Genomic DNA, 24407 nt, shown 5'->3' on the forward strand with positions numbered 1-24407 from the left:
GTGGGTGTAAGAGTGGATTGAATAGAGGAAGCCCTTGACCTCTAGTCAAAACATAGCAAGGGGTGTTTTACGACTTTGTGTAGGAAGGGATAAGCGATAGGGATAAATAAGGGATAAATAATATTATTTATTACAGGTCGCAGTCAAAGTCAAAGCAACACAATGATACGATAAAGATAATCTGGAAAACCCTGACACACCCTGTAGTTGTCACTTTTGGAAAAGACGAGCGTCCCTCCAATCATCGCCGGTGACGTGTTTTTCAGGCTCTGGAGACAGGAGCTCATGTCAGAAATGTCATTGTGAGTCGCGTTTGTTTCTGCGCCGGAGCCGTTCGTTCCCTTTGCATCCAAAGAATCTCAAAGGCGGATTATTTGTGTCGACAGGAGAGAGATTTGCTGCTACGATACCGACGTCGAGAATCTCTGAGGAGGAACAAAGCGTGAGGTCCTGCAAGGTGAGTCTGTTTGTTTGCGGCTGCTTGGTGTTGCGCAAGATGAAATGGCCTTTTTCTCGCTATCGTTCCTCTCGTCGATTCATCGTGAGGTGTCGCTTCAGTTTGTTCAGAGAGATGTTTGCTTCCGCGCCCGCAGGTCATCGAAACATTTTACGGCTACGACGAAGACGTGTTGGTGGACTCGGACGGATCGTCCTTGTCTTTTCACACCGACAGAACCCCCGACACGGAACCCGAAGAGGTAGCCCGCCATTCCTGCCAGCGTATTGACACCAAACATTCCTCTTCAGCCTGGAATCGGACTCGTCTTTGCGTCGCGGGTGCTTTGTCGCCGGTCTGACTGATTCTGGTACTAGTGCTGTGTTGCATTGGTGTGTGCATGAAGAGGCGGAGCTTCGCTACCGCCAGCTGACGCAAGAATATCAAGCGCTGCAACGAGCCTACGCTCTGCTAGCCCAGACCAGCGAAAGGGGACTACGACGCCGAGAAGGAGATCAAGGTGGCGCCCCTTCCCGCAACCCCCGGCCGGGTCGCAGCCTCCCCGTTCTCACCCAGCCTCGGGTGTTCTCTGGTCTGAAAGGAGGAGGAGGAGCCTCCCTCCTCCTCCTTTCAGACCAGAGAAAAGCTGATGGTAGAAATGGGTCACTATCAAAGCAGAGTAGCAGATCTGGAGTCAGCGCTGAAGCAACAAGGACAGGTAAGCTCATCAATGAGCACACCTTTTTCTCAGACAAAATAGCTACATTCTTCAGTCACTCATCCGTCTGGCATTACTGGACCAACCCCCCCCCCCGAACGTGGCTGGGAAAATGCGGAGAAAAGCAAATGTCATTTTCCAGTCAACCAAAGAATTTGTGGATGAAAATGACACAACATTCCAAAGCTGTCCACGCGTTTGTCTCTTCTAGAATGTCAAGTGGGTGGAGGAGAAGCAGCTGCTGCGTCAGAGCAATCAGCAGTTGGCCGAAAAGGTGACGGAAAGAAAGGCGCTGGGCGGAGTCGCTTGGCGTCACACCTGTCGGGAAGCCCCGCAGATGAGGTCTGACTGTCTTTTCAGGTCAGGCGGATGGAGGCGGAAGAAGCGCGTCTGAAAGAGCACATCCAGGATATCCGAGACCAAAACGAACTGCTTGAGTTCCGCATCCTGGAGCTGGAGGTGGGAAGACTCGCACAAGCGTGTTGAGGCCAGAGATGTGACGGACGGACGGACGGACGGACGGACGGATGCATGCCTCTGCCTTTCAGGAGAGGGAGTGGCGCTCCCCCGTCTTGAAGTTTCTGCAAGTCCGTTTCCCAGACGGCCTCAGCCCTTTGCAGATCTACTGCGAGGCCGAGGGCGTGAGCGTACGTAAGGCGTCCCTCGCAACCCTAACCTTAACCCGAGGTCCCAGAACACCTTACATTGCTCCTTGCGCCTTTCCCCCGGACATCGTCATCAGTGATCTGATGAAGAAGCTGGACATCCTGGGCTATAACGCCGTAAGTGTATGTCGAACTCCTTATGTTCGCACTCCACGAGACTCGGCGGCTCAAATGTGACTTTTGGAAGGCTTTGCGCTGAAAGAAGCTTGTTGACGCTGTGCCTTTGGGCTCTTGCAGAATCTCACCAACGAGGAGCAGGTGGTCGTGATTCACGCCAGGACCCTTCTCACCCTAGCCGAGAAGGTAACGCGCACGTCCACGCACGCTCTCGCATTCTGCTTATGTGACAGCAGCCTTTCCTCAGTGGTTAGAATACATCAAAGTGACCAAGTCAGCACTTCAACAGAAGATGTTGGACATTGAAAGTGAGAAGGTAGACAGACACGCGACATCAGCCAAGGGGAACTCCGGCAATGTGCCCCAACAATTCTGACCTTGAGCTGTGCTAGGATATGTTCTGCAAGCAGAAGGGCTACCTGGATGAAGAGTTGGACTTCAGGAAGTGTTCCATGGACCAGGCTCATAAGGTAAGCCGCCCTCAAATCTCCCGCCGGACCACTGATGGACGAGGATTGCGGCCCAGAGGATCCTGGAGCTGGAGGCCATGTTGTACGAGGCGCTACCGCAGCGGGACTGCCCCGCCACGGACGGCGAAAAAGCCAGCCACGCTGGCGTGAATGACGTGCTGACGGCGGATCAGAGAGAAGAGCTTAGGAGCGCCGTGGACCAATGGAAGCGAGCCCTGATGTGCGAGTTGAGGGAGCGCGACGCTTGCATCCTCCAAGAGAGAATGGATCTGCTGCACAGCGCGCAACAGGTAAGGGCCCAAAGCCAGCCCGGCACTTACTTGCACGCTTACTGGCTTTTGAATGCCACTTTCCATTTGTCCGTCCTAGAGGAACAAAGAGCTGAAAGAATTCATCGAAGCTCAGAAGAGACAAATCAAACAATTGGAGGAGAAGTTTCTGTTTCTCTTTCTATTCTTCTCCTTGGCCTTCATTCTGTGGCCCTAACACCAGCTGGTGAGTGAGCTCCAGCGGCACCGCACTCGACACCTCCGATACACTGCCAGCCGGTCTCAGACGTTGGCAGACGCTCCGATGCCAACGTATACCCCCCGCCACGGTGACAGAGGCACCGCGTCACACCGGCGCTCATCCAATCAGAAGGCAGGAAAAGCAAATTCACATGCAGGGCACTTTTGAACCAGAAGAGAGCGCCACAAAAAACGGTTGTTGCCCCAAACGCGCACTAAAAAGGGTCAGAATAACAAGAGTCCCACTGGCCAGCCGGGGCCACCCGTCCAGCTGTTTCTTCAGGGGGGAAAAAAATTGGAGTCACCGGTGAGTACATTTTGCATTTAGCTCTGCTTTTCTGCTTCTGTCTTCAAGTGTGTGGCATCCTGCGATCAAAGAGTCAGCCAACCCCAAAGCGGTTGACCTCAACGTCCCACCACCATGCCTACCAGAGCAGGTGACGTGATGCTTTGGACATCCTTCCGTCTCAGATGCCCAAAAGTACTCTTTGCCACATCTGCGGCAATACGGTGTCTTTTCAAAGGTGCAAATAAATCCAGCGTGGGCGGAACACGCACGTCTTCGGTTTTTCCCGCTTTGTTTGTGTGACAGCTGTTGTGAAAATTTTATACAAATAAAGTTGTATAGTACAGGTTTGGCCAAGCCGCAACTCCCGAACCGCATGCGGCTCTTTTATGTTCATATCAACATTTGTGTGTGTGTGTGTGTGTGTGGGGGGGGGGGGGGGGGGTTGTGCGTGTTGGCTTCACTTGAGTTCAATTTGGTATTTTGGTCAAAAGCGCATGTGGTGAAATTCCACAAAGTAGGATGGGCAAACACATTTCTTTAAACTATGAGTGTCAATTGGGCTCTCGAAATGGCAGGGAAAAGATGCACAGCAAAACGAAAATACGTAGATGAACACAGGACGTTTTAATCAGAGTGGGAAAGTTTCTATTTTTTGTTGAACGTGATGGCAAACCATTCTGCCTGATATGTCAGACCTCAGCGCATTTCAAAGATTCAAATCTTCAGCGCCATGCACTTCAGCTCACTCCATGCTAACATTGATCAGGCGTCGAACCCGCATCATCATGCTTAAGAGGTGGCCATGCTAACCAGTGCGCCATTATGTCAACGCATAATAACTAAGTCTACTGGTCAAAACAGCGGTTACTATATGACGTCGCTACGTCGTGGTCACGTGACGCAGACAAGACGTCAATGGACGTGGGCAGAGTTAACTTGTTTAAAAGGGAGTAGGCAGAAGAAATATTTAATTTATTTAAATCTATTTTGAGTGCACACCATTATGCCAATGCATAACAACTGTAAATCTACTAAACAAAACAGCGGTTGCTATATGACATCTGCCACGTCGTGGTCACGTGACATACGTGACGTCGATGGGCGTAACTTTCGCCGGAATTCAAATCCGCGGGGAGAGTTAACTTGTTTAAAAGAGAGTGGGCAGAAGAATTATTTAATTTATTTAAATCTATTTGGTGTGTGCGCCATTATGTCAATGCATAACAACTGTAAGTCTACTAAACAAAACAGCGGTTGCTATTTGACGTCTGCCACGTCGACGCCTACTTTACATCCCACCGATCACAGGACTCCTCGGCTGCATAACCGTGCCCCCTTCCCAACCAATCGGATTTGCTATACGCGAAAACGACGCCAATGGAAAGAGCTTCCGCCCAAATTTAAATCCGTGGGCGTGGCTCGCAGCAGGAAGTAGGAAAATGGCGGCGATGTTGACAAAGACACAGCGGATGGTAACATACGACTAACAAGAGAAATATTTTTATTTTCTGCTTGCAACTGGACCGTCCAGAGCGTACACGGTAAGTACAACTCATCGTTTTTAAAAAGAAGTACTTTTGTTGCCCTGAAAAGCGAGTGAGCGTGGCGTTTGTGGGGGACGTCGAATTTCGACGATTCTTTCTGGTCAACGGTTGTAAATGATTGTGTTGATTAAAAAAGAAAACTTGATGTAACTCTACTTTTAACTGCCGTTTCAGATAGATTTGGAATTGCATCACATCCAATTTTGCCTAGAGCGTACACGGTAAGTAACACTCGTTGTGTTTAAGGAGATTTACGTTTGTAATAGCAGAAGTGTAGCCGCGTTGCGTTGTACGTGTGAATGTTGGTCCGGGCGAAATGTTAATGTTTAATTTCATTCCTTTAGGTTCCACGGTGTTTGTTGGCTGCAAGTTTTCCACTGCAAGAAGAGGCTCATATCATTGACCAGGAGCGAGCTACAATGGTGAGTAGCCATAACATTTATGTTAAACACTTCCTATTTCATGTCTAACAGTACTTGATTTAACAAATAACCATAAATAAATACAGTGTGGGCACTGAAGTTAACATATGTGATTATACTGCCTAATCTGTCACCGAGTAGATTGTTGCAAAGTAATATAAGATCCAAAGTTGTAATTCAGAATAGTTTTCAAAAGAAGGCCATTAGAATTATATACAAGTCTGATTACCCCGAACAAGCTATTAATTAAATCACAAATTCTTCAATTCAAAGATTTGGTAGATTATCAGACAAATAATGTCTAACAGTAATTGATTTAACACATCACGATAAGTAGATTGAGTGTGGGCACTCTCAAGTTAACCTATGTGATTATACTGCCTAATCTGTTACAGAGTATGTTGTTGCCAAGTAATGTAGAATAGATCCAAAGTAGTAATCCAGAATAGTTTTGAAGAGGCCATTAGAATGATAAACAAATCTGATTACCTTGAACATAATAACAAGCTAAGTGTTTAATATGTCCTATGAAGTCAAAATTGGGCACCATCATGTGGTGAAATTTGGAATTGCATCACATCCAATTTTGCCTGGGAACAAACAGATTACATAAATCTTAGTTTTGAATAAGCCACTCCTTCTCAAAGAAGTAAACTCTGCCCATTTTGCGCAGTAGATGTTCTGTTAATATCTAGTATTTATACAAAGTCATAATTTAAATTGCTTTCAACCTTCATTCATCGGTTCAACCAACATTACTCGCTCTTCTTACCAACTTGTATTGATTTAACTAAGCGTTTAATACTTCCTATCAGGTCTCAAATCGAGATTTGGCAAAATACAATTTCAGCAAATCCAATTTTGCCAGGGAACAAAAATAGATTAAATAAACTAAATAAGTCCTCTTCCCATTAAATAAATCAGAAAAGTCTGTCTTGTAACCAGTCCTCTTCAAACAAGTAAAGTCTGCCCATTTTGTGCCGTAGATTTTGTGTCTATGCCTAGTATTTAAACAAAATCATAATTTAAACGACTTCTTTCCTTCATTCACTTTGGAAATTTGGAATTGCAGCAAATCGAATTTTGGCAGGGAACAAAAATAGATCAATTAAACTAAATAAGTCTTCTTCCCATTAAATAAATTAAAAAAGTCTGTCTTGTAACCAGTCCTTTTCAAACAAGTAAAGTCTGCCCATTTTGTGCCGTCGATTTTGTGTTAATGCCTAGTATTTATACAAAATCATAATTTAAAGGACTTCATTCCTTCATTCACTTTGGAAATTTGGAATTGCAGCACATCAAATTTTGCCTGGGAAGAAAAGTAGATTAAATAAATTTAATAAGTCTTACTACTTCCCATTAAATAAATTAAATACGTCTTACTTGTTCCCACTCCTTTTCAAAACAGTAGTTTAAAACGAGGGCCCTTCACTCAATCTTTAACCCCAACCCCGCACGTTGTGTTGTATCTGTGAATGTTGGTTGTGGCCAAATGATAGTTTTCTTTCATTCGTTTAGGTTCCAAGAAAACTTGATGTAACTCTACTTTTAACTGCCGTTTCAGATAAGCGGGTATTACGTCGCAGTCATGTGCCGTGGATATGACGTAATTGCCCGAACCTCCGCCAAAATTCAAATCTGTTGGCGCGATGGCCGTGAGCCACTGAGCAGCGACGATTATCAACAGAAATATCTTTATTTTCTGCTTGCAACTGGACCGTCTAGAGCGTACACGGTAAGTAACACTCATTGTGTTTAAGGAGATTTACGTTTGTAATAGCAGAAGTGTAGCCGCGTTGCGTTGTACGTGTGAAAATTGGTCGAGGCGAAATGTTAATGTTTAATTTCATTCCTTTAGGTTCCACGGTGTTTGTTGGCTGCAAGTTTTCCACTGCAAGAAGAGGCTCGTATCATTGACCAGGAGCGAGCTACAATGGTGAGTAGCCATAACATTTATGTTAAACACTTCCTATTTCATGTCTAACAGTACTTGATTTAACAAATAACCATAAATAAATACAGTGTGGGCACTGAAGTTAACATATGTGATTATACTGCCTAATCTGTCACGGAGTAGATTGTTGCAAAGTAATATAAGATCCAAAGTTGTAATTCAGAATAGTTTTCAAAAGAAGGCCATTAGAATTATATACAAGTCTGATTACCCTTAACATAACAACAAGCTATTAATTAAATCACAAATTCTTCAATTCAAAGATTTGGTAGATTATCAGACAAATAATGTCTAACAGTAATTGATTTAACACATCACGATAAGTAGATTGAGTGTGGGCACTCTCAAGTTAACAGATATGATTATACTGCCTAATCTGTTACAGAGTATGTTGTTGCCAAGTAATGTAGAATAGATCCAAAGTAGTAATCCAGAATAGTTTTGAAGAGGCCATTAGAATAATAAACAAATCTGATTACCTTGAACATAATAACAAGCTAAGTGTTTAATATGTCCTATGAAGTCAAAATTGGGCACCATCATGTGGTGAAATTTGGAATTGCATCACATCCAATTTTGCCTGGGAACAAACAGATTAAATAAATCTTAGTTTTGAATAAGCCACTCCTTCTCAAACAAGTAAACTCTGCCCATTTCGCGCAGTAGATGTTCTGTTAATATCTAGTATTTATACAAAGTCATAATTTAAATTGCTTTCAACCTTCATTCATCGGTTCAACCAACATTACTCGCTCTTATTACCAACTTGTATTGATTTAACTAAGCGTTTAATACTTCCTATCAGGTCTCAAGGCAAGATTTGGCAAAATACAATTTCAGCAAATCCAATTTTGCCAGGGAACAAAAATAGATTAAATAAACTAAATAAGTCTTCTTCCCATTAAATAAATCAGAAAAGTCTGTCTTGTAACCAGTCCTCTTCAAACAAGTAAAGTCTGCCCATTTTGTGCCGTAGATTTTGTGTCTATGCCTAGTATTTAAACAAAATCATAATTTAAACGACTTCTTTCCTTCATTCACTTTGGAAATTTGGAATTGCAGCAAATCGAATTTTGCCAGGGAACAAAAATAGATCAATTAAACTAAATAAGTCTTCTTCCCATTAAATAAATTAAAAAAGTCTGTCTTGTAACCAGTCCTTTTCAAACAAGTAAAGTCTGCCCATTTTGTGCCGTCGATTTTGTGTTAATGCCTAGTATTTATACAAAATCATAATTTAAAGGACTTCATTCCTTCATTCACTTTGGAAATTTGGAATTGCAGCACATCAAATTTTGCCTGGGAAGAAAAGTAGATTAAATAAATTTAATAAGTCTTACTACTTCCCATTAAATAAATTAAATACGTCTTACTTGTTCCCACTCCTTTACAAAAAAGTAGTTTAAAACGAGGTCCCTTCACTCAACCTTTAACCCTATTTATTCACCTTCTAGGCTAAGTGTTAAAGGCTAAGTGTTAAAGGCTAAGTGTTAAAGGCTAAGTGTTAGAGGCTAAGTGCCAGAGGCTAGGCGCCAGAGGCGAGTTTTTGTGGGCTGAAGTTTTAGTGGGGTTAGTGTGAATACAATCCAAAAGAATACAACAGAATACAATACAATAGAATATAATACATAGATTAAATTCAATAGCTCTTACTACTTCCCATTAAATAAATTAAATACGTCTTACTTGTTCCCAATCCTTTTCAAAAAAGTAGTTTAAAACGAGTGTTAGATAAATTGTATATATGTGTTATCATGCGTTCCCTAATGCGTACTTATTAATAAAGTTATTGCGCAGAATGCTTGCTGTTTTTCTTGCAGACATCACCCAGTCCACAACAAGTCAAACGATGCTGTCTGGCGTTTCCTGACCTTCTACACATCTGGGAATCCAAGATGTTGATGTCTGCACATGTCATTTTGTCTATGCACTCTTTTCACATGACTACTTTGTTGCCCATAACATTCACTTTTCATTTCTCGTGGGATCCTGTCCGCGACTTCTAGTTTCACATAGAATCTCGTTTCTTCACTCCTGAGACAAAGCCCACGCTTTCCCCCCCACCTATCAGGGGCTAGTCTCACATTGTAGGTAGGGCATTCCTAAATAAAAAGAGAGGAGTGTAAACAAGACCTTTAGTGTATTTTGGATTGATGTAAGTCTGTTTGCACTCCTCGCGAGAAAAGACTCAACATTCTGTCTCACTGGTTTTGTCTGCTGATCCTTTTGCTGAATCTGAACCTAACAGATTTTTGGGGGCTCGTCCGGGATCTCAATAGGACTATTTCTGGCTCCGGCCGACTTTTCGACGCAGGACAAGTCCTTGGCCAAGGCATATTGAGGAAACCCTTTTCACGGGGCTGACTCGATCAGTCGGTTGGACGCTGGAGTGGTTGACGAGAACATCCGGGGGAAGGCCCAGCAGACTGTGAGTACGAATCTTGATTCTGTTGAAAGTAATGAAAGTGCAGTGACAAGAGGTCACTTAAAACCTTGACAATTCTAGACCCTATCAAGTGCAATTAGAAACAGTAAATTCCGCTGGGATGTTGGAGTCCCCTGACTGATAAGTCAGTTAAATTCCATGGGAAAGCGGACCCATCTGTTTTCTAGAGAAGTACAGGTAATTTGGAGCAGTTAAATTCCGCTGAGGTGTCGTGGGCCTCCTAATTAACCTTCCTAGGGTGTTAGTGTTAGCTTTCTGCTGCCATCTGTGGTGTTTTTTAACTCTGGTTTAGCTGGTTTGGCTTCTTTATCCGTGAAAAGATAGGTTTTATATTGGCTTTGGGGAAAAAGCAAGAATAGGGTTTTTCTTACACAATGGGAAGGTTGAAGAGTTTAGATTTTGTTAAGTTCCACGGGAGGGCGGACTCCCCTGCTTGCCTGTGAGACGATAATGCGCATTGTGTGTGTGTGTGTATGGTTTGACTTGGAGTGATCTCGTTTGAGCTCTCCTTTATATAAACAGTGGTTTTGTGAGAGCAGAGGAAAGGAGACTTATCACTCATTGAATATTTTACCACTGTCCTGTGAATTAAATTGACTTTAGGACACTGTGGGTGCCATTCAAATTGCCAACTCCGAAAATTAAACAAACGAACCATGGGAACATCAAAATAGCAAACAAGAGTCGCTACCCCGACATGAATTAAAATGCGAGGGGTCGACACCGAAAATATAAAATATCTTGACATATGCATATTTTGGACAGAGGTGGTTGCATTATGCGACGTGGCGGTGGCGAGGCTCTCCGCACTTCAGTTGCTCCCCCCACCCTTGTTATCAGCTGGGAAGATTGTCATGTCTATGTTGTGGGCCCGTGTGTTTGTTTCTGTGTATGTTTGTCTGTGTGTATCAGTTCGTTATAAAGGATGGAATTGCGTTAAATTGGTGCACGAAAACGGTGTGCTAGACAATGGTTTATCAGATTTGCATTGTTAAATGTAAAAATTAGAAATTATAGACTAATATGACGGTTGTGGGCAGAAACTCATCCGACGAGGAGAGTGCCCAACCCTCATAAAAATGTGAGAGTAAGAGAAAACATACATTGTAGAACTGGATAAAATTAGGTTAATGATTAGAAATCAATGGTGTTATTATTATTCTCTAATCCCCTGCATTGCAAATGTCTTCTTGATGCAGATAGGTTAACAGGCTAGGACTTTAGTGAGGAGATAATTTATCAATTGATGGGGGTTAGTAATTGTCCGAACTCTAGTCACATGTTTTGAGGGACCACAGCAACAACACTAAATTTAATTTGCAGGCCATTATTTAGTATGATATGACAGTGTCTAGCTAAGTAGTCTGTTCTATCGAAAAAGGTGAGAGTGAAGGAGGAGGTTTGATTTGTAATCTGACATTTGGGTCCCATTTTGAAGAGTCTCTGCAGGAGCATAGATTGGTTTTGTTTAAAGATATGTTTAACAGTTTATCTCAGTGCAGTAATGATATAGCGATTTTGCAAGACTTAAAATTAAAAATTAAAAAGCAAAAGTACATTCTCATTTTCCCAGATGAGAGGAAAATTGAAAGGTAAGGAAGACAGAGAAAAGATAAAAAAGAACTTGCTGTTGCACAGACAGGAAGATGATGACACAGTGTCAGCGCGAGCTCGCTTAAGAATGCAGCTAAGAATGTGATGAATGAAGATGAGAAAAATGATCAAATTACAAAGACAGATGTTGTGGCATGGCAAAGCGAACCATCCTTTCCGTCTTTTTACCCAAATTAAGCGACTCATTGCTTCCTATAATTTTAGAGGTGTTGAAGTACAACAGGTTTTCATGGCATCCTTGACCAAACATTGGGCAAGCGTTAAAGGCACCTGGAGTCCTTTTAAGCTCCAGGGCCGTCCATTGGAATATAACGGGGTGCCGTTACAAATACAAATTGACCAACTATTGGGCAGGAAAAAAAAAAAAAAAAAATCAAATTCCAACGTAGAGCGAATTACACAGACGTTGGCCGAACTAAACAAAAAACAAGATGAGTTGTTTGAAGACTTTAGACACTGTCCTAAAAGAGTGTTCAACTGATGTCTATGATCAACAACTTAAAAATGCTCTACATGCAAATTTGCGACCAGTATTATGTCGATGACAAATATATTCGACAAATTTTTTCCCTATAAAATGGTGCCGTTTGGGTTTGAAGTACATAGTCGCTTCAAAGGAGGAGAAGCATGATTTAGGATACGCGATTGATCAATGAGAGGGCTATCCCTTGTGCCAGGGGTGTCAGGCTCGTTTGTTCGCGGGCCGCGGTGTAGTCATGGCTTCTTTTGGAGGGCTGGTATGACTGGTATACCCGAGTAGATGTGTGAGCGCCTCATATTGTGGGAGTTGCAAAACGGGCTGACGAGTAACTCGCTTTCAAATCAGACGAATGCGAACTGGTCTTCTATTTAATCTTACAACATTATTGAGAGGGAAGATAATTTGCAATTCGGGTAATGACATGAATGTGAAGCACATTTTGACACCTGTGCCTTATACGAAGGTAAAGTAGGATTAGGAATTGCTTGCAATATAATTACGAATTAGTTACCACCTGTGTGATTGATTGATTGGATGATTGATTAATTGATTGTCAGAGTGAGTGAGTGAGTGAGTGAGTGAGTGAGTGAGTGAGTGAGTGAGTGAGTGGGTGGTGAGTGAGTGACTTTTCTGTCGCCTGCACGTCATCTTTCTTGCATGGCTACGTTGCTGTCTCAGCAGCATCTGTCCGTTGAGAGAAGCACAGCACTCAATCCTGCCACTCTCATTCCCCTTCCTGACGACGGCGGATTCCATGATTGTGTCGATGCTGCCCAACAGATTGCAAAGGCTCGGCCTGGTTTGGAAGATACGCTTCTGCCAGATGGTCATGTGGTTTTTGTTGATGGGTCTTCTGAGAAAAATGAATCTGGTGTGACCCTTACTGGGTGTGCCATTGTTACTGCCGACATGGTTTTGGGGGCTGCTAAACTGCCATCCACTATGTCTGCACAGGCCTCTGAGCTCATTGCTTTGACTGGGGCCTGCAAATTGTTTGCAAACAAATCCGTCACTATCTGGACTGATAGTCAGTATGCTTTTGCTGCAGTGCGCGTGTTTGCTCGGCAGTGGAGCAACCGTGGCATGATAACTTCTGCAGGGAAGCCCGTCAACCCATTCCACATTACTGACTCGACTTTTGGGCACTGTCCAGCTGCCTTTAACGGTGGCGGTTTGCAAGTGTGCTGCTCACACTGCGTGCTCTGATCCTGTTTCTCTCTGTAATGCTTTTGCTGACGAATCCGCTAAGGCCGCTGCGGAGGGCCTGCTCCATGTCTTGCCTCGTAACTTGTTCAAATGGGCTGCTATTTCGGGTCATGGGGTCACCCATGTCTCGACGGGGGGTATGGTGAAACAAGTTGAAGCTATTTATACATCATACGGCTTTGCAGCTTTTTCACAACAATTTTGATCTGTGCTAAACATAACCCACAAGGCAATTTAGGACCTCAGGGAGGGAAATTCCTGACTCCGTTGTATCCGTTTCAGACAATACATATGGATTAAATCCAATTACATAAATCTAACGCGACTATAAAAAAACAGATTAAAGAGATGTATGAAAGAAACCAAACGACCATGGACTCAGTGCTTAGGCCTGGTCAAAATGTACATAAATATTACGAGTACAACAGGGCTAACTCCCTATGAAACCATGTTTGGAAGACCCTACAGGCTTCCTCAGCACAAGAACACATGGGAGATCCCCGAGGAAGCCACGTTAGCGGATTACATGAGAAAAATGTTGGAACGTCAAAAGAATCTAACCAATAACACTGATGATGAACCCATTTCTCCGCAGGAAGACCCCAAAGTGGTACCGGGAGACTGGGTCTTGATCAGGAGTATCAAGAGGAAGAATTGGCATTCACCCAAGTGGGAAGGTCCTTTTTTGGTACTACTCACGACACCTAATGCTTTGTAAATAGCCGAACGCAACACGTGGATTCATTTATCTCATTGTAAAAAGGTGATCTCTGCAGACCCAACCTAAAGTACGGAAGGTGAGCAAAGTCTGGTAATAGTGCCTGATCCTGGTGCCAAGATCCAGGGTTGACACGAAAGCTAGCAGAAGCCAATTTCCAAGACACCAACCCGAAGCTCAGGGTGTTGACTCTGAGGAGATCCAAAAAACATGAGCATTAGAGAGTCATTTGATGAGAGCTTTAATCAGGCTGTGGCCTGCGCTAAGTCTGTCATGTGTTTTTGGTTGCTTTTGCTGGGTTGTGTTACCATTGTGTTTTTTTCGGGGGTTACTTTATTTGGAGGGATAGAGTACCATGAGCCTCGAACATTATTCTCTCAGGCGACTGCTAACGCTAATTCTAGTCGATGTGGCTCATGGGGAGAACTTGCTAGACATAAGCGCGACGCTAAATCCCCTTTTGATCATGTTGTTTGTGTTCCAGGAGCCATCCGTGTTCCTACCTGTGTACCATGGCTTTTGTCTTGGGCTTATAATAACTCATTAATGTTTACTGTGGCTCCTAACACATCTTCTTCTATTATTTTGCCTTTGAAAAGTTTGAAAGGGTTTCGTAATGGTCGCCCCACTACTGGAGATAGATGGCTCGGGTATTGGTGGTATTTAACTGGCCACCCGGTTAACACCGGCTGGGGCACCCTTGTCACCACACAAATGCGAGGGTATTGGCCCTCTGGTTCCAGTGACGAGGCTGTGTTCTTTGCTAAACGGGTGACTTTGATAAATCGGGGCACAAGCCTCCTTTTGACTCTTACACTCCCTGATGGTCATATTCGTCCTCCCAATGCCACCTTGTTTAACACTTCTTGTTGGGGTTTTCAACTGTGGGCTTGGTCCTCTGGAATCGATCCTCGCTTTCCTATTGCTATTTACCTTAATAGAACAATGTCGGTCGCAGACCGTCCCGTTACAAATAAATACACCCTGTCGGCAGGAGCGAATATCACGAGTACGCTCCTCACTGATGTAGACAGCTATTTTGTGGCCTCCACAGGGATAAGCGGTCATACTAACAACTGGCTTCTTATGGCTGGGCAGGCCGCAAAGATGGCTGGCGCCAGTTGCGTTGCATGCATGGGTCCAAGACCTCTTTTGAAAATCATACCTGCGAATATAGGTCCTAAGTGTGCTGTTACTTTAATGTTAAGCCTGTCCATTTCACCCACTCATGATTGTTTTAAATGGGATAGGGTTTACCCTGTTGCCTCTATGACAAAATATAAACCCCTTTTTTCGTCCGATGTAGCTAAGGGTAATTTTACATGTATTAGATTGCCTGGTACCGGTGAGAAGCTCGGCGCCCTGCCTCCTCTATGGTGTGCGTCCATGACCAATGTCGCTGCCCCTTTTTTGCCCATTGCTCGTAGTGATGTTTGGTTTTGGTGTAATAGTAACAAACTTTATGATAGGTTGCCTTTCGACAGCTCCGGAATTTGTGCTTTGGTGACCCTATTGCTACCTGTTCATTTGTTACCTATGTCCTCTTATGATCTAACATCTTTTGCTAAGTCCGTGGTTCCCGTTTTCTGGCCGAGAACGAAACGAAGCGCCGAGTGGCGGGGCGCGGCTAATCCAACTTACATTGACGCCATTGGTGTTCCTAGAGGAGTACCGGATGAGTATAAGCTGGTGAATCAGATAGCAGCTGGTTTTGAATCCGCCCTGTGTTGGTGGTGTACTATTAACAAAAATGTTGACAGGATTAACTACGTCCATTACAACGTGCAGAGGCTTGGAAACTGGTCCGGGGCGGGTTTCAGGGCGGTCCACTCCCAACTGGCCGCTACTTCCCTCATGGCTTTCCAGAATCGAATGGCCCTTGACATGCTACTCTCAAAGGAGGGCGGTGTCTGCGCCATGTTCGGTGAGCAATGTTGCACGTTTATTCCGAATAATACTGCAGCCGGCGGAAGCCTGTCCCAGGCCCTTGAGGGCCTGCGGACCTTGAACGGGGAGATGAAGGAGCACAGTGGGGTGAACACAGACGTTTGGACCGACTGGTTGGACGTGTTCGGAAAGTACCGCACCCTGGTTTCCTCTGCTCTGGTCTCCATAGCCGTTTTTTCTGCCATTTTGACCTTGTGTGGATGTTGTTGCATCCCTTGTCTCCGATCCCTAATTAACAGACTAATTACAACTGCTATCTCTCCACCAGCTGAGACTTTCCCGTTGCTCCGAAGGGATGACCTTTCGATTCGACGCGGGTTCCTTCTCTAGTGACGACCCGGTCGGCGACTCTTTTGTGGTGAACCTGTCCGGTTTGTTTCTTGACCCTAGCTTTGCCGAATAAGACTCAGTTTCCTCCTGTGTGTAAGTTAGTTCTTGCGAAATGTGATCCCTCGGCTGAAAATCTTTTTGAAGTGGCCATGTGGGTGATGTGTTGTTCTCCGGGAACTTATGATAAAACAGGGGGGAATTGTTAGATAAATTGTATATATGTGTTATCATGCGTTCCCTAATGCGTACTTATTAATAAAGTTATTGCGCAGAATGCTTGCTGTTTTTCTTGCAGACATCACCCAGTCCACAACAAGTCAAACGATGCTGTCTGGCGTTTCCTGACCTTCTACACATCTGGGAATCCAAGATGTTGATGTCTGCACATGTCATTTTGTCTATGCACTCTTTTCACATGACTACTTTGTTGCCCATAACATTCACTTTTCATTTCTCGTGGGATCCTGTCCGCGACTTCTAGTTTCACATAGAATCTCGTTTCTTCACTCCTGAGACAAAGCCCACGCTTTCCCCCCCACCTATCAGGGGCTAGTCTCACATTGTAGGTAGGGCATTCCTAAATAAAAAGAGAGGAGTGTAAACAAGACCTTTAGTGTATTTTGGATTGATGTAAGTCTGTTTGCACTCCTCGCGAGAAAAGACTCAACATTCTGTCTCACTGGTTTTGTCTGCTGATCCTTTTGCTGAATCTGAACCTAACAACGAGGGCCCTTCACTCAACCTTTAACCTCAACCCCGCACGTCACATTGTGTTGTATCTGTGAATGTTGGTTGTGGCCAAATGATAGTTTTCTTTCATTCGTTTAGGTTCCACGGTGTTTGTTGGCTATGTTTTCCACTGTCAGAAGGATGAAAATACAAAGTACAACGCTTGGACGTGGGCGAAGACGTCACCGGTGAGTCCTTCCTTCCTATTTATTTACCTTCTAGATGCTAGAGGCTAAGTGTTAGAGGCTAAGTGTTAGAGGCTAAGTGTTAAACACAATACGAACAACACAACGATACTGCACTGAACAACACGATACCGCACTGAGAAACACGATACCGCACTGAACAACACGATACCGCACTGAACAACACCATGCCGCACTGAACACCATGCCACACTGAACAACACCATCCCGCACTGAACAACACCATGCCGCACTAAACAACACCATGCCGCACTGAACAACACCATGCCTCACTGAACGACACCATGCCGCACTGAAAGACACCATGCCGCACTGAACGACACCATGCCGCACTGAAAGACACCATCCTGCACTGAACACCATGCCGCACTGAACAACACCATCCTGCACTGAACAACACCATCCCGCACTGAACAACACCATGCCGCACTGAACAACATTATGCCGCACTGAACATTATGCCGCACTGAACAACACCATGCCGCACTGAACAACACCATGCCGCACTGAACAACATTATGCCGCACTGAACAACACCATGCCGCACTGAACAACACCATGCCGCACTGAACAACACCATGCCGCACTGAACAACATTATGCCGCACTGAACAACACCATGCCGCACTGAACAACACCATCCTGCACTGAACAACACCATTCCGCATTGAACACCATGCCGCACTGAACAACACCATCCCGCACTGAACAACACCATCCCGCACTGAACAACACCATGCCGCACTGAACAACATTATGCCGCACTGAACAACATTATGCCGCACTGAACAACACCATGCCGCACTGAACAACACCATGCCGCACTGAACAACACCATGCCGCACTGAACAACATTATAACGCACTGAACAACACCATCCCGCACTGAACAACACCATGCCGCACTAAACAACATTATGCCGCACTGAACAACATTATGCCGAAATGAACAACACCATGCCGCACTGAACAACACCATGCCGCACTGAACAACACCATCCTGCACTGAACAACACCATCCCGCACTGAACAACACCATGCCGCACTGAACAACACCATGCCGCACTGAACAACACCATGCCGCAATGAACAACACCATCCCGCACTGAACAACATTATGCCGCACTGAACAACATTATGCCGCACTGAACAACACCATGCCGCACTGAACAACACCATGCCGCACTGAACAACACCATCCTGCACTGAACAACACCATCCCGCACTGAACAACACCATGCCGCACTGAACAACATTATGGCGCACTGAACAACATTATGCCGCACTGAACAACACCATGCCGCACTGAACAACACCATGCCGCACTGAACAACACCATGCCGCACTGAACAACACGACGTCGCACTAACAACACGACGCCGCACAGAACAACACGACGCCGCACAGAATAACACAATACCGCACAGAACAACACAATACCGCACAAACAGTTTTAGATAATATTACGTCGCAGTCATGTGACGCGGACATGACGTCAATAGGCGGAACTCACGGCAAAATTATAATCCGTGGGCGTGGCTTGCAACAGGAAGTAGGAAAGCGGCAGTTCTGGCAAACAAGACACAGCTGTTAGTAACACGATGACTAACAAGGCAAATATTTTTGTTTTCAGCTTGCAACTTGACCGTCTAGAGCGTACAAGGTAATTACAACTGTTTTTTTTTAGCCCTGAAAAGCAAGGGAGTGTGGCGTTTGGGAGGAATGTCGAACTCGGCGTCTGCTTCCAGCCACAGACGCCAAATTTCGACGATTATTTCGACTGGTCAACGGTTGTAAATTATTGCGTTGACTAAAAACTTTATTTAACTCTACTCTTAACTTTGCCGTTTCAGATATGCGGGTATTACACCGCGGAAATGACGTCAATAGGCTGAACTCTCGCCAAAATTCAAATCTGTGGGCGCAATGGCCTTGAGCGAGACACCGGATACAAACACGACGATTATCAACAGAAATATCTTTATTTTCCGCTTGCAACTGGACCGTCTAGAGCGTACACGGTAAGTACAACTCATTGTGTTTAAAAAGATTTACGTTTGTGTAGTTTGCGTTGCGTTGTATCTGTGAATGTTGGTTGAGGCTAAATGTTAATGTTTAATTTCATTCCTTTAGGTTCCACGGTGTTTGTTGGCTGTATGTTTTCCACTGCAAGAAGAGGCTCGTATCATTGACCAGCAGGAGCTACAATGGTGAGTACCCCTTTCGTCTTCCATTTATGTTAAACACTTCCTATTTCATGTCTAACAGTACTCGATTTAACAAATAACCATAAATAAATACAGTGTGGGCAGTCACGTTAACATATGTGATTATCCTGCCTAATATGTTTATCACAAATATGTCACTAATCACTAATATGTTTATTTGTTTATCACAACACCTTTGGACCTTCAGCAATCGATTATTTACCTTCATCTACATAGAGACAGAACGATGGTGTCTTAAACATCTCATTCATTTCACCAAATAACTTCACGCAGGTGGATAACGGCCGTCTCGGTCACGCTATGTTGCGTGATGCAGTTTTGAAGAACCAAATGCATTTATTCAATGAATAAGTCAAGCTAGTTCTATGTTTATGATGTTGTAAGTTACGGTACCGATTGAAGTTGAGTTCGAAGCCAGTGGAAAACAGCGCTGCGTTTGTGCTCTCCAGGTACAAATGTTGTGATCTCTGACTGACGACCGGGCGAGACTCGAGTAAGAGATGTCCAAACGAGCTCCGGCAGGGCGGGCCAAGGCGGAGCGAACGGACGCCCTTCAGGCCGCCAATGACGAGCTGAGAACCAAACTGATGGACGTCCAGTTAGAACTTCAGCAGGAGAAGAACAAGGTGAAAACCTCAACAGACAGACACTGCCTGCCTGCCTCCCTGCCTGCCTCCCTGCCTGCCTCCCTCCCTCCCAGTTTTCCCGATGTAGATTAGACATGCGTGTGCCATGACTGTGTCAGCCTACATCAACAAATGCACCGAGGACGTCAGCACCACTAAGAATATCATCACCCGGAGCAACCAACGACCCTGGATGACTGAGGAGGTACGTCAAACGCTACGAGCGCGGAACTCTGCCTTCAAGTCTGGCGACAAGGAGACACTGAGGACAGCGAGAGCCAACTTGAACCGTGCCATCAGGATAGCGAAGCGAGACCGCAGTCGAAAATTTCAGGATCGTTTCCACGACGTCAAAAACATCAGGAGTATGTGGCAAGGCATACGGGCGATTACAGACTACAACTCACCCTCCCCCCCCCCGGTGGGTGTAGTTGATGCTGACTTTCTAAATGGTCTAAATAACTTCTTTGGGAGGTTCGAGGCACTAAACGGCACTCCAGCAGTTAAAACTGTCCCCCATCAGGAAGAGGAGGTACTCTGCCTTGACTCCGCCGATGTGTTGAAGACCCTGAGGAGAGTCAACCCCTGTAAGGCCCCTGGCCCCGACAACATTCCTGGGCGTGTGTTCAGGGAATGTGCAAGTCATCTGGCTGGGGTCATCACAGACATTTTTAACACCTCGCTGGGCCAAGCCACAGTGCCGGCGTGCTTTAAGACTGCCTCCATCATTCCGGTGCCGAAGAAACCTCAAATCACCTCATTTAATGATTACCGGCCTGTTGCACTGACTCCGGTTATGATGAAGTGCTTCGAAAGGCTGCTTAAAGGTCACATCGTTTCCAGACTCCCCCTATTATTTGACCCGTTCCAGTTTGCCGACCGGCAAAACCGCTCCACTCAGGACGCCATCTCCTCCGTTCTTCACCTGAGCCTGGCTCACCTGGAGGAGAAGAACACCCATGTGCGGAGGCTGTTCCTGGACTTCAGCTCAGCGTTTAACACCATCATCCCACAGCATCTGGTAGGAAAATTGGAACACCTGGGCTTCAACACCCCCCTTCGCAACTAGACTTCCTCACCAACAGACCTCAGTCAGTCCGGGTCGGACAGAACACCTCTGATGTCATCACCCTCAGCACAGGCTCCCTTCAGGGCTGCGTCCTGAGCCCCCTGCTGTGCACCCTGATGACACACGACTGCGTCCTCAGGTTCACCACCAATCACATCGTGAAGTCAGCAGACGACACAACGGTGGTGGGGCTCATCAGAGACAACAACGACCTGGACTACAGAGAGGAGGTGGAGCAGCTGGTGGGCTGGTGCAGAGAAAACAGCCTGATCCTGAATGAGGAGAAGATGAAGGAGATCATCGTCGACTTCAGGAAAAAACAGCCTCACCACGCTCCACTGATCATCAACAGCTCAGCTGTGGAGGTGGTCAGCACCACCAAATTCCTGGGGGTCCACATCACAGAAGACCTCACCTGGACTATGAACACTACGGCACTGGTCAAGAGGGCACAGAAGCGCTTGTACTTCCTGCGGAGGATGAGGAGAGCCCACCTGCCCCCACCCATCATGAGGACGTTCTACAGGAGCACCATAGAGAGCATTCTGACAAGCTGTCTCTCTGTGTGGTGTGGAGGCTGCACCGCCTCCGATTGGAAGAACGTGAGGAGAGTGGTGAGGACAGCAGAGAGGATCATAGGGGCTCCTCTTCCCTCCATTCAGGACATTTCATCTCAGCGCTGCATGTCCCGTGCCCGTAACATCATCAATGACCCATCACACCCCCACCATGGACTGTTCTCCCTGCTGCCCTCTGGGAAGAGGTTTGCAGCATCCGCTGCAGGTCCACCAGGTTCTGCAACAGCTTTTTCCCTGCTGTCATCAGACTGTTGAACACTAGAACTGTTGAGCTCTAAACTGAACTCTGCATCACACATTCACAGAACTGTACTTTATGACACTACGGACCTCTATCTTGCACTATCTCGCACTACCAACTTTACTGAACTTGTATAAACCCTTTAAATAGAAGTTTAATACATGGTTTAGCATTCCTCTGCACACTCTTGAATACTGTTTTGCCTACTTGCACTATTGCATAATTATCACTGCTGCACTTTATACTTATTTTTAATATATATATATATATATATATATATAGTATATATGTATATATATATATATATTTTCATAGGATATGTTACTTCTATTCAACTGCAATATCACTACTTTGTTGTAAGACGTATGCAACGGAATTTCGTTTTGTATGCACCATGTGCAGACAAGATGACAATAAAGTTTGTCTAAGTCTAAGTCATGTCAGGTCAGCTGTCTGGAGAGAGAGAGAAGTCAGGACCTGCGGGCGGAGCACCACCGTGCCACCGCCGCCATGACGGAACTCAAAAGCAAACTCCATGAGGAGAAGCAGAAAGAGTTAGCCATTACCAGGGAGACATTACTGCGGCAGCATGAAATGGAGCTGATGAGAGTGATCAAAATCAAAGATGGAGAGATCCAGCGACTGAATGCCTTGGTCCTCAGCCTGAGGGACGGCTCCATGGACAAGGTGATCCGCTCTATCCGTGTCTGACTATCCGCACGCCACGTCGGGCTTCGATGCGGCCGCTACCGTATTGTGTAGCTTGTCCCCAGTAAGCGTCGCGGCGCTCCGTTGCGGTCTCAACGGCCCGGTGTGGCGCAATGTCTGCTCAGGTGAGGAGGGGGGGGCGCTTTGCTGGCGGAGGTGGAGGAGACGCGGCGGTGTCGGGAGACCGAGCGGTGTCGCCTCCACCAGGAGCGCGGAAGAAGCCCTGGCAGCGGCCCAGCAGGCCTGGCAGTCCCGAGCGGCCGAGCTCCGATCGGCTCATCACCAGCATCGGGAGGAGCTGAGCCGAACCAAGAGAGACTGCGAGAGGGAGATCCGCCGACTGGTAGGACTGATCAGATGCGCGGTGCGTGGCTATGTTCCCAATTTCGTTGTATACCTGCAGTGCAATGACACCTAAGGCATTCTATTCTATTCTATTTCACAAGAAGAAAATGTCCGGTTGCTCGCTTCGCTTTTGTCACAGCAAAGGTGTTCTAGTCGATTCAAGAAAAAAATTGGCCGGTTGCTCTCTTTGTTTTTGTCACAATTCTGGCAAATGAGTTTGCCCGCCTGCCTGAGCGCTCCCCGTTTGTACATCCAGACGGATGAGATCAAGCTGAAAGACAGAGCGGTTAGTGTTTTGGATGAAGCCCTGGGGCCGGCCACGTCCACCGCCTTCAGCTGCAGACTCAGGCTGCCGAGCAGCAGATCGCTGCCCTGAGGGATTCCCAAAGGGCGGGCCTAAACTACCCTGGAAGTGGGGTCAACGCCGCTACTAGCAATCCTCTTCATTGCGTAAGCCACCTCATCACACACTTGCAGTACGCATGACTTAGTTCGTTGCTGGAGGAAGGTAGCACAAAAACAGTTTTGAACTTTGAACGAGTGCTTGTGTGTGTGTGTTGCGGGGCGTTTTCAGTCTCAGGAGGATCGGGACACGCGACGGTTTCATCTGAAAATCGCTGAGCTCAGCGCAGTCATCAGGAAACTGGAGGATCGAAACGCCCTGCTTTCTGAAGAGCGCAATGAACTGGTAATTTATTGACGGCACGCTTGAAGGTTTGCGCTACGTTTGATGCGCGCCATCCAGCGAGGCACCCATTGCGCTTGCTTATTAGTTGAGCGGCGCGGCGAGTCGGTTGCCTGGTAGATGTCTTTTATTGGGAGCCAAAGCCACGATTCCGTTCAAACCGATGCAAAAGGAATGGATACGTTCTGGCCCGCGTGTTGTGCGTCTTTCACATCCCGCACTTCATGCTTGCAGCTAAAGCGACTGAGAGAAACAGAAAGCCAGTTTCTGCCACTCCTGTACAAAAACAAACGCCTGAGCAGGAAGAATGAAGAACTCTCGCTGGTGCTGTGTCGCCTTGAAAACAAAGTGCGCTTTGTCACCCAGGAGAACGAGGAGATGGCAAGCTTGGTAAGTTGACGCGGACAACGGCGGCGTGCCAACAGAGTCCACTGCATTTGTGTTCCACAGAGAAGGCCTAGTTCGCTCAATGACCTGGACCGCGGTTGCGGCCAGCAGGACGGTGAAATGGAGTTCCTTCAAGTTGTGGAGCAGCGGCACATCATCGACGACTTGTCCAAGGTCTTCAGGCAGGCGACTCGGTGCACGTACGGCAGCGCCGCGCTCGCTCGCTGTCGCCAGGAAACCTTTTCCGTCCAAAGCTTGGCCGGCGGCCGCCATCCAAAAAATTGGCCCCTTAAATTCCGACCTTTCAAGCAGGAGCATTGTGCGCACGCGTTTGAACACGCTTTAGACTTGTTTTGCCGTTTTCAGCAGCTCAAAGCTCCCGTTTTGTCAGCGCCTTTGCCACTCGCTGTGCGCTGAAAACGACGGACTTGCCCGGCTGCTCAGCCCGTCAACCATGAGCCGCGAGCGCGACGTCATTGTCCGTAGGCAGCTAGTGGCAAAATGCACCCTGTTAGAGTTGCGCTCGCTCCAACTTATTTTGCAAGAACCACACGGGAGACAAGTAAGTTCTTTTGGACACCTGCAGGTGGAGAGTCCATCCGTTGTACGAATGAAGTCTGACTCTCGGCTCCTGCACGAGCATTTTAATTAAGAGAAACAGGGTGGGTGTAAGAGTGGATTGAATAGAGGAAGCCCTTGACCTCTAGTCAAAACATAGCAAGGGGTGTTTTACGACTTTGT

At 46.1% G+C, this 24407-nt stretch overlaps 2 protein-coding genes and 1 long non-coding RNA gene across 3 annotated transcripts; all 3 read left to right on the forward strand.

The window, feature by feature from the left end:
• The first annotated feature begins 1083 nt into the window (after positions 1-1083).
• On the forward strand, positions 1084-1930 carry LOC148378472 (uncharacterized). Its single transcript, XR_015855859.1, has 3 exons — positions 1084-1428; positions 1515-1613; positions 1703-1930. It is a non-coding gene; the product is annotated as an uncharacterized LOC148378472 (long non-coding RNA).
• A 132-nt stretch (positions 1931-2062) lies between these two features.
• On the forward strand, positions 2063-11397 carry LOC148378473 (janus kinase and microtubule-interacting protein 3-like). Its single transcript, XM_088367876.1, has 5 exons — positions 2063-2122; positions 2184-2252; positions 2329-2406; positions 2463-2696; positions 11389-11397. Exons 2-5 carry the CDS (start codon positions 2229-2231, stop codon positions 11395-11397), a joined length of 345 nt encoding a protein of 114 aa, XP_088224002.1. The 5' UTR covers positions 2063-2122; positions 2184-2228.
• Positions 8845-16533, forward strand: LOC148378474 (uncharacterized). Its single transcript, XM_088367886.1, has 2 exons — positions 8845-9552; positions 13467-16533. Exon 2 carries the CDS (start codon positions 13800-13802, stop codon positions 15864-15866), a length of 2067 nt encoding a protein of 688 aa, XP_088224012.1. The 5' UTR covers positions 8845-9552; positions 13467-13799; the 3' UTR covers positions 15867-16533.
• Positions 16534-24407: the final 7874 nt, after the last annotated feature.

The sequence above is a fragment of the Syngnathus floridae genome, unplaced genomic scaffold, assembly GCF_059516105.1.
Source record: "Syngnathus floridae isolate MCC-2025c unplaced genomic scaffold, RoL_Sflo_1.0 HiC_scaffold_42, whole genome shotgun sequence".
NCBI lineage: Eukaryota > Metazoa > Chordata > Actinopteri > Syngnathiformes > Syngnathidae > Syngnathus > Syngnathus floridae.